This window comes from Corvus hawaiiensis, chromosome 13 (assembly GCF_020740725.1).
Source record: "Corvus hawaiiensis isolate bCorHaw1 chromosome 13, bCorHaw1.pri.cur, whole genome shotgun sequence".
Classification (NCBI taxonomy): Eukaryota; Metazoa; Chordata; class Aves; order Passeriformes; family Corvidae; genus Corvus; species Corvus hawaiiensis.
The window spans coordinates 9,275,527-9,286,732 of NC_063225.1; the positions used below are offsets into that span (position 1 = coordinate 9,275,527).

At 40.8% G+C, this 11,206-nt stretch overlaps 1 protein-coding gene across 4 annotated transcripts in view; it reads left to right on the plus strand.

Moving 5' to 3' along the window:
- PGPEP1L (pyroglutamyl-peptidase I like) overlaps positions 1 to 9,976 on the plus strand; it is a 28,548-nt gene extending 18,572 nt beyond the window's left edge. For all 4 annotated transcript variants that reach the window (XM_048317240.1, XM_048317241.1, XM_048317242.1 and 1 more), the window contains 4 exons: positions 1,875 to 1,927; positions 7,979 to 8,095; positions 8,550 to 8,779; positions 9,711 to 9,976. In XM_048317240.1, the coding sequence (XP_048173197.1) occupies positions 1,875 to 1,927; positions 7,979 to 8,095; positions 8,550 to 8,779; positions 9,711 to 9,900 (590 nt within the window). In that variant the 3' untranslated portion in view covers positions 9,901 to 9,976. The remainder of the gene's footprint in view (positions 1 to 1,874; positions 1,928 to 7,978; positions 8,096 to 8,549; positions 8,780 to 9,710) is intronic.
- Positions 9,977 to 11,206: the final 1,230 nt, after the last annotated feature.

The window sequence follows — 11,206 nt, forward strand, 5'->3', positions numbered from 1 at the left end:
GTGAAGCTACATCAAAGAGATTTGCATCTTGCTGTTTTCAATTAAACACTTTTTTTTTTTTTTTTTTTAATAGCTGCAAGATGGGCAGAACTAGTCTGGCTTGCTCCAGACATAACTGCAGATGAGCTGGATGGGAGTGCAGGAGAGGGAGGGCATGAGGTATTTGCTAACCTCCTAAAAGGCTGACAGTCTGGTTCTCTCCTATGATATTTATGGCACATACCCTTGTTGGGAACACTTCTTAGCACCCTGTTAGTTTTTTCTCCCTTTAGATCACCATTTATGTCCAGAAATCTACTTGGTCAAAAAGTTTTAGACTAGTTAAGACACAAGTGCATCTTTAATCTACTACAGAGATTATCACAGCATGTCTCTGTCACATTTTCACCTGCTCAGAATATAAACCTGCTGGCAGGGAGCCCAGTTAATTATATGGTGCCCAATAACATTCAGCCAGTTACCTCTCCACATTGCTGCAGGCATTGCAGTAAAACTCTCATATATTTAGTCATTTTTCATAGAACAATTTATCCTAAGCAGTAGTTTCTTAGGGCCACCACTGACACATGTGTTTCATTGTGAGCTACCTAATAACTTCATTATAATTCTGCAGTTCCGCACACACAGGTACAGAAACTTGTACAACTACAGCTCCAAAATGGAGCAGGTGCCACCCTAATGTTGCTCTCAAAGCAGAGTGGGACTAATGGGGTTTTATGTTCCCTGTAAATGTGAAATGAGCACCATTTTCTTTCTTCCCTCCCCATAGTAGAAACTCAAATCTGGAGAAAACATTGTCAAAAATATTAGTACCATCGTGCTTTTCATAACATTAAAGAGAAAAGATGGAGCAGTTATGAAATAAGTATTAACAAATTAAGAAATTCTTAAAGTCTAGCGCTAATTAAGCTGTCACAAGCCTGCATTTAGGCTTAATTGTCTCCACATACAAGTAGCTTTCACTGTGCAAAATAGCAATCATATGCTGTCAAGTATTTATTTGTCCATTTAAGGATTTTAAATATTTAAGAGTTTTAGCATTAAAACCATTTCACAAACTCATTTTCCTGACACCCAGTATCTAGGACTTGGCAACAGTCTGGATTGAGAACAGTAATTGAGATTAATAAAGATAGTGGGAGTTCTCCATCAAACATTTTAATGACAAAATGCCCATCTGCTCAAAATTAGTTTTCTTTCCTTTTTATTTAAAAAAAAAAAATCTTTCACAAAAAAGGATGCATAAAATTGAATGTAATACTTCAGAGTCAAAGTGTTCTTTCCCCTTTTCTCCTCTCTTTTCCTGGGGGAAAAAGTGAAATAAGATTTTTCCCAGCATCACAAAAAAGCACACTTTCCCTGATAGAAAACTCTAAGTTTTCATTACTTGGGATTCAAATAAATTACAAATTAAATAAACATTGCTATTTCAAACATTTTCATTAAATATGCTTATCTTCATCTTCATGAGCTTTAACAATAAGAATGATACATTAACTGTGACCTGGGAGTATTTAAAACCATAACTTTTAATAGTGGTATTTCTATGGATGATGATCCTTCCCCAAAACCATCATTTACATGATCTGTCCTATTGGTTCCACTACATTTACCAGCTTTAGTTAAGGCTCTCTCATAAGAAAGCCTTGACATGAATGAAGATTGCAGGATTAGTTCTTCTATCAGTGAAGATACAAAATGAAAATACTATTCCCTTAAGTGTTATAAAGGCTAAATCCTATCTAAAAAACTCAACCTCCATAACCAAAAATAGGAAGATAAAGAACAAATACGTGTGTGCAGACATATCAGCACCCAATCTGCAATAGCAGAGTAAGCACAGGTTAAAACCACCTTTCTTTCTTTCTTTTCAGGTTTTGGTCCCTTCAGACAATACCTGCTCAATTCTAGCTGGGAAGCAGTGAAGGTAAGCATTTTAAAAAAAAAGGAGGGAGGCTTTATTTTTTAGGGATCTCAACACAAACTGGTTTTAGGCTTTCCATTCCCTTAAATTGACTCATTAAACAGAATTTTACCCAGGGTGCCTTCTCTACAACTATTACATATGCCACAGGTTGTGTCTGTCTTCAGTAAACCAATCATCTCTCCCACCACAGTTCATTTTATCATATCTGTGTGAGGTGGTTTCCTTCTCACACACATGTAGCCTATTGGGTTCTCACTGCCTGCTTCAGGAACGCAGAACCTAAACTGTGCCAGTTCTAAGTGTGAGTTCACATTTCGGCTTTGGCTTCCACTTTCAAATGACAGTGAAGTCTACAGTCACACTGAAAACAAGGTCATTCTGAGGTTTTTTCCCTCCACACACCTTGTCTAGCAGTAACGAGTCTCAAATGCTGTCTGGAAAATTCCTGCTTGTTTCCTAAATCTGTGTATTAGAACAAAATTAGCTGGGGGATACAAAGACAAGGTTTGGATACCTGGCTTTCAGCATCAACTGATTCATTCTCCCTGTCATAGAAAATGGCCTTTCCTGGAGTCCAGTTACTCTCATAAGGTACCTATGAACAGTGTTATTGTGAGAGGATCTTCCACATAAGTTTTTAGCAATCCCAAGGTAGAAAGAAGGTTACAGAATGAAATCTGAAACTAGTGGGGAAACAGTCAAAGTAGTAAAATTGAATTGGAGCGTTGGTCCAAAATGTGCAAGAAATGACAGATAATACTGGTAAAACAAACCAAAGGGACTGTGTTCTATTATGAAGACTGAAACAAGTCCATACATTTTTTAAATTCTTTTGGACACTGAAATGAGAAAGGCAACTATAGGAAAGTGTTAGTAATGATAGAAAGGTGATGGCCCTACAGGACTATAACCATAGTACAAATTTTGGTAACAGCTACTGAATATCTGTTTTGAAAACGAAGTGCACTCAAGCCAAGTAAAACAAGGAGCCGGTATGTTTTTCCAAAGACCAAAGCTACAGCAATTCCACCAACACATACATCTTTTCTATCCTAGCTTTGTAGGGTGAAGAATGCTGAGTGCAGCTTGGCGTTTGGTAGAATAAATCTATTGCCCCCTCCAAGTCATAAGGGATGTTATCCCTGTAGGCTAACAAGAAACAAAAATACTTCTGTGATACCTTTCCACACCCCAGTCATGACAGGAGACACATAAATTATCTTAACTCCAGCGTGACATGTGCCCTAAACCATAAATATTTGTCAGTTGACAGCGTTCTTGCTCATTATTTCCTGATTCCTATTGGTTCTAATTTTGGGTGCAAGATCATCCTCTTCTGACTGAAAAGAGAGCATGTTCTTTATCTGCAAGCAAAACAGCCTCAAGCGAGAAGGCACCGATGGGATGAGTTTTCTGTAACAATGCCATGAGCTGGCTACGCCAGGGAGTTACGTAACAAGGGCCACAGCATTCCATAACAAAACAGATGTCAGTCCTTGTGTATGGAGGAGAACAAATCCATTTCCCTCTGATGTGGCACCCTCTATGTGGAATTAATTTGTATTCTGACTGGGGATGCTGTTTTGGTTTCCTATTCCCTGGCAAAGGTGGTTAATTCAGGCAATTCAGAGAAATCTGCTGCAAATCTGGAAGTACTTTGAATTTTGATAGGCTTCTCCACACTAAATAGCAATCTCATAGTATTGTTCCATTGGCCTCATTCATAGGAGTAGCCCTATGATCTTTGGGAAGCTTATGCACATATATTAAAGATAGCAAAATTTAGTATTTACATCTGGAAGTAATCCTGTCTTGGCTTGGGGTATCTGTGTGGATCACTGGAGTGACATAAAACCCTCCTGCCAAAACCCTCTTTGCTGTGAACCACGCAAGTGTGCACTCAGATTCATCCTCGGAAACCTGCTGAGCAGCCAGAACAGACCTACTAAATATGACTGATCAGGCTTAATGCCTTTGTAGGATTACCCAGAACTATCCTCATTATTACACCAAAATGAAGTAGGTGCTTATCAAAAGCCTGGATACCACAGCACCCTCAGTGATGATGTAATGCTGATATATGCAGTCTTAAAAGTTCACATCCCAGAAGGGTCCTCAAAAGCATCTGAAATCCTGTAAAAATACATTTAACAGTTCCAGTCTCCTAATTCCAAAGCATAGCCTCACTCTTCGTGCTTTTGAAATGGATCCTTTGCCAAAGAGCAATGGCTGCCCTTCTGTGAGCAATACTTGCTCTTACTCACAACTGCTTCCTTAAAATCCCTGTTACCAGCTCCTCCACAAGATGTTGCTGATGGGATCAACTGTTCTCCTGAACCTCTCTTCTTGCTGTGGGAATGATCAGAGATTGATCCAGTGAGCACACAGCCCATTCCAATAGCCACATCCCTTCTATGTTCTTACTGGACACTCAGGAAAATATTGTTTCTCTTAAAAATTAACTGTTTACTACTACTACTACCTTTTTGGTGAATAAGCCAATTTTCCTTGAAGCCCTCCTAAATCCAATGATAAATCTTGGTAAAACTCTGCAAATCTCTATATCTGCTGGTTTAAAAAGAGTATTTGTCCTGAATTGCCTCTTTTATAATATGAAGATATAATTTTCCAACAACATGAGGAATACCCCATTGTTTTTGCATGGACCCAAGTTCTCATCACAGCACAAGACTCTCACACAAGGCCTTCATCAGCATTGCATTCATCATCCATGGAATTTTTGCTTCTCAGCAGGTACTCCTCAAGTGTTCAGGGAAAAGGGGATCAAATGGATCTGAAAGTACAGGCAAACCTGTCAATTCAGGGTCATGGAGAAAAGCTTCAGAGCTCTTCCAGACACCATCACATGGCCCAACATGGTTGTCTAGCACTAGAAAGACAGCTTGTCTTTTAGAAACCTGTCTCACTAAGTTTTTCATGGTTCTCATAACTTCATTCACCTGAAATACCCTCTTAAAATATGCACGAAAGCTCTGCCAGCAACACTTTTAACTCTGGAAGTGCAGGACATTCTCACTAAAGGAAAACACCACCAGGTATTTACTCTGCATTTGCTGACAGATCACACTGAGTTAGCACAGTGTGTTAGTGCTGCAGCACCACATGGGACCTTCAGAATCCCAGATCCCCTGATTTATTTATTCCATACTACAGATTGATTGTCCCACCTAATAACCCTTGATCCAGCCGTGTTTCTGTGTCTCCTCCAGAAGGTCCTGTCTGCAGCTTGGCAGCAAAATAACCTGTCAGGGCAGTCCACCATCAAGGTCAAAGTCCCCAGTTAATAGGGCACAAATATAAATTGAGTGACAACATTCATAGTAATTAAACTGTTAGTGCAAAGAACAGGTCACATTTCCAACTGCTTCTGGGAACTGTGTCTGCTATCAGGAGATGAGGATCAGATCTCCCAGTGCAGCTTTTTATCCTGCCACTGACCATGTGGTCTTTGGAAATCTGTCATTTAATCTGTCTCTCTCCCTCTCTGCTTTAGTTTCATCATCTGTGAAACTAAGACATTCCTATTTAGTGCTTTCATTTATGTTTTGGAACTTTCTTGAAAGCTTTAAGAAGGTATCTACAGGGTTAGAAAAAAACCAACCCAAAACAACAAAAAGCCTGAACCAAACACACAAACAAAACCCCACAAACCAGCCACACAAAACACCTTTGTTTGCAATGTACTTGCGGTCTGGCTGGGGCAACTGAAAACTTCTGGTTTCCTTTCTGCACCAACACAAGCAGTTCACAAAATTAACACACACAACTGGCTTCCCAGCAACCCAAATCAGTGAGAACTCAGGCAAAATCAGTGATATTTCCTGGAGTTTTCTAGATGCTCAAGCTGTTTCCAACATGCAGTGAGATACCCAGCACCAACCTGAGCACAGTGCTGTGCAAATCACTTCTCTTTGGGCTGGAACACCAGTGGACCAGGACTATGACCAGAGCTCACCAACAGCTCAAGGTCAGCAGCTGATAATGCTGGATTTCTTCTCCTTTCTAGAAGAACTTCCTAAAAAAGAATCTTCATGTATTCTTTTGAACCACTTTTCCCACAAAACAGTCCTCCAAAACTTTTCTCCTCCTTTGAAATTTCCTTTCCTGTTTCAACTACAAAAGACAGGCACTTGTGTACTGAACCTACTCACCAGTGTGAGCTCTAGTTTCCAGGTGCAGTTACCCTTCTCTAACCATTTTCAGTCTCCCACCTTAAATGCAAAATTGGTTCTGGTTAAAGCTGAGACAAGGAACAACCTTTTTTATTTTGCTCCATGTTTACACAGCATCTGGTCTATCAGGGTGTAAGCCCATGGCTGGGAGTTTTAGACAACACACTAATACACATTATTGACAACACACTGAAATTGCTTCAGACATAGAGAACCATCTTCCTTTGACACCAGTTCTCAGCCCTTTGCTATTGGCCAGCTTCAGTTTTGTCCTGCACAAAAGTATTTCTGTGTGTTTCAGCCATGACAACTGGTGACAACAGAATGTCTTGACCCAGAGAGCACGAGAGGAGAACAGCATTACAGCTGGCTTTGGGTCTCCATGTTCTGCACCAAAGTTCAGGGTAGTCAAGTCCTCTAAGCCTCACAGTTGAAAAGAAGGAATCTCATTAAATGTAAAAATTAAAAATGCTTTGGAAAAGAAAATGCTAATTGTGAACCAGCTGGGGTTTTCTTGTGTGGAGGCTTAGGCACAGTACAGCATTCTTCAGCGAGATGATGCAATGGGCTCTCAAAGACTGTCAGCGCCCACAGGAAAAAAGGCTGGCACTGTTCTCCAAATGTGTTTACTTCCCTGCAGGCATTGTTTCCTTGCTTGTGTCAAATAGTTTATTGAGCACAGCTAATCAATGCTTCCGCTGACAAGAAAATTGGAACAGTTTATATAGGAAGCGAGTGTTGAAGGGCAAATTTCCCAGAACTGTGGGCCTCATCCGCAGGGCTATCCTGAGTGAGAAATGAGAACCTGAGAAGACAATGACACTGAATAGAGTTACAGGTTTCTTGGGCTAATCAGACACCTCCACATTTGCCTGCTCCCCCTAAAAAACTTCATGTGTACCATCCTTTGGTAGCAGCTTACTCAAATGGAACACAGATTTTCAACCACCATTTTCCTCTTCTGGGACAAAGCTTTCCACCTCAGATGAATTCCTTCTGCATCCTGCCACTGCAGCTGCTTACCTTCTACTGAGGCCAATGCCTTGTTTGTTAGCCCTGTTCCACTGACAAAATCATTTCAAGTCACTTCCATGGGACATTTATTCTCCAGACCATCTTCCAACCACCTGGCCAACCTGCTACTTTGAAGGGTGCCTGTGTTCCATTCACCTCAATTCTGGGCATAATTGTTTTCTTAGGGAGAATTGGTCCTGTGTGGAAATTCAACTGTACATAATTGACAGAGAAGTAACATCTCAGTGACATTTCCTTTTACTAGAGAAACATTCTAGACCAAAAAATTAGATTAAACTCATTCTAAATGCGACTTCCTCATATTGACAGTGACCTTCAGCATAGGTTACCTGAACCTGGTCAAGCCAGCAGATCTCATGTCCCTGGAGTGAAAAAGTCATGCTTAACGTGAATTCTCATTGTTTTTGTCTCTTGGCAGTGCACTTTTTCTACCAGATCTTTCAGAGAAACAGCTCTCACCTACAGCAAATGCTTTCATGTGTGGAGCTTTTCTGAGAAACGCTGTCTCATGGTTCCCCAGGGACCAGTCCCTAAGCAATAACCCTCCCACCCACTGGAGACTGAGCATCTCTTTGGAAAACGCAACAATGGCTCCACACGAACGGACGTGACATTAGGAAACTGTTTAGCACATTTTAGTCTCTTCCAGTTAAAAGAGAGGGATCAACCACAAAACAAATTTCATTGCAGACCAATGTTCAGGAACCATGGGCTTAGGTGTAGCTCTTTCAGGTGTTTTCTCAGTTGAATCAGCCCAGTTTCTTTATCACAGTCAGAAATCCAATGCTCCTTCAAGTCCTCAGTGGCTTTTTTGTAAACACAGGAGCTGTCCAAGAGAGGCCTTGGTGAAAACATCAATCTCCAGATCATGCAGCTGCCAGTGGTTTACCAAAAAGCCAAGGAGCAAGTCTGCAAGATATGGACAACTCTTCAGCCACTGGTGGGTAATGACAATGTTACACAATTTCCTCCCCTCCCCTGAATACAATGAAAAAAATCTCTAAGAGAGTATTGCAAAACATCAAACAACTCTGGAAAGTGACTATTGAAACTGTGATCAAGGTTCCAAGCTGAAATTTGGAGCACACACTAATTAGTATGCTGGTTTAACCCCATGCTATTTAAACAGCATAACTGATGCTGAACAAAGGCAAAGAAAAAATCTACCATAAACTGCAAAAAAGGTGCTGCAGCTCTGACTAGACACAACAAAAACTACAGCCTAATTTGGTTCTCATTTATAATCCCTTATCGAAGTTTTCTTTAGACATGAGCAAGACTCTCCACCTTGAAGCCAGTAATTCACATAATGCTTGGCCCTTTTGCATCACATGTTTTTAAAAAACAGGTCTCATTTTAAATTTCCTGTTACTCACTCTGGTGGGAAAAACCAGCTTACAGTTCACGTTGGGCTGGCTTCATCCGCCACAGCGCTCATCATCCTGGAGCAGTGTGGGAAGAACAAAGGCTACCAGGAGAGGGATGCTTGTGGTTTTCACCCAGAAGGTGCCTGCTGCGTGCTAGATGGCCCAGAAAAGATTGAATCTACAATTAATATGAAGACTCTCTGGAAAAACATCTCAGTGGAAGGGATTGATATCATCCTGTCCAGAGACGCGGGAAGGTAAACATCGCGTATCAGGGGCTCACAGAAACAGCTCAATCCACTCATTTAACCTTGGGGAATCTTTGCCCTGACCTTCTGTCCAACCAAAATCACTCTGAAGCAAAGTCTTCAGAGGCACAAGTATGAGACTGGGATGAATTTAAATTTTATGTAAAGCAGCCGTCATGAAAAACTACAGCCAGTAAATATTTTTCCATAGATTTGTAAATTCCAAACAAAACAAGTTCCAACACAGCACACCCTATGATGAACAACCCCAGTAAACCTCAGCTATTAAGAGAGTCTGAAAGCAACACCGACTAGTAGCAGATTTTAATCTATTTTTCTCAACTGGGAGGGATACAAAATGTAAATAGATACACAGGAGAACAGCAATTACAGGTACTGTTAGAACCAGGTCTGTGATTTCATTATGTGTTCCAGTAGAACTTGAAGCAATTTTCTACTATGCTAATCTTCACTGGAAAGGAAAACAAAACCGAAATTTTTATTTTATTTTAAATAAGAACCAGCTAGTCTTAGCCCTTAAATTCAGGATTTGCACCTGCATTTTAAGAGGTAGAATGATAAGAAAAAACCCCTTCAGACAGGGAGATTTTATGACTTAGGCATAAACTGTGTTACATGGCTGTAGTTTCCAGCAGGGTGTGTTACCCTTCCCACCCCACAAGAATGCCTGTCTTGTGATATTTTTTTTTTATTTAAAGTTCTTTGTGGGTGGGTGTCTGAGAAACCAAACCATCAGATAAGCAACATTTGTTTCACAAACTTGGTTTATTTCAGCATTTCCTTTATTCACTAAGCAAATATGTTCTTAATAATTTCATAAACCAGATCTGGTTTGGCTACTTAGAATATTTAAATTTAATCAAAGTTTACTGAGCCCTTAATTTAGGTTTCTTGTTTTGTTTTGTTCTTAATATTGCAGGTACATCTGTGATTACACCTACTACACTTCTCTGTATAATGGCAATGGAAGAGCTGCTTTCATCCACGTCCCTCCATTATCTGAATCGGTAACAGCAGAATTTCTAGGAAAAGCATTACAGACCATTATCTTAGCAATGTTAGAACAGTGTGTGGAACAAAGAGAGATGGATCATGTAAGAAAAAAATAATGATTTCTAAGAATGTAATTCCTTACCTCTGAAATGAAACAGATCTAAAGATTATTAAAAACCCACACACAAAGGATTTTATAGCCCATGTTATTTTCAGTGAAATTTCCTTGCAAAACCCAACCAACCGTTTGCATCTCTTAGAAGAGGCTTGAGGGAAAAAACCCAAATGATTGGCAGTTCATATTGCTAACAATAAAGTTGTTCAGATTTCAGAAAGTGTGAAACTGAATTGACAACATTTTACATGCTTAATTCTGGTTCTATTGGTTAGGAAGACATTAATAAAGACTTGCTGACCCCAGATGGATGTTCACAGCTCTAAGGATGCAGCACAGGATGGATGTTAACAGAGATCCCCCTCAGCCCCTGTCTGAGTCCAGAGAGTTCAGCCCACAAAAAACATGGGTATGGGAGGCACCAAAACACACTTGGGGATTCTGGTATGTGAAGTTTTACAATTCTCTTTTACTGGCCTGCTGTAGATGCCACTTTCCACATCAGCAATGGGCTCTGACCCAGAGTGACTTCAGAGTACAGAGAAAACTGGAATCCAGCAGGATCTATAATGCTCTTGGTAATGGGTTTCAACCCAAAACCACCACTTTCCCCAAGTTCTCAGTGCCTGTCCCAAGAAAACACCATAGCCCTTCCACAGAGCACAGCCCAAAGGCACATCCAACAGCTAACCTGTCCCAAGAGAGGCAATCCTGAAGCACTGCACTGTGGGAAGGGTCAGGGCATGTGATGGTAGCTACAGAATGGGAACCAAAGGAGATCCCACACTGTAAAACATGGGATCAGGCTCCTCCACATCCCAAACAGCACCATACAGAAGTGCTGGGTACCACAGAGGGTCACAGCACTGCCCTTTAGCACACAGAGAACGTCCACACTCTCTGTAATCCTGCTGCCAGAACACAAGGAGAAGATGAAATCAGTCAGAAGAACAGCACAGCAGCAGCTTAATCTGGACACCTGGGATTTCTTGAGGGAAACAAAAGCCTGTTCCTCAAGCACCATCAGTAAAAAGGACAAGAGACAAACACAACAGCACAGGCAGCTGATGGGGCTTTGGGCCACCATCGAGCCTTGCTTCAGTCAACACACTGAAGACAAGGTCTGAGGATCTGGCAACACCAAGATAAGGCTGATTTTCTTGCCTGTCTTTTCCAGTGTTACAGAAAGCTGATAACCAGGTGCTGTCTGGCTGAATGCCTCACATGGGGATTGCTGTGCAGGTAAATAAGTAACTAACAATGCTCACCTTATTCACAGGAACCGCTTTGTGCAAAACTGCTGAAAT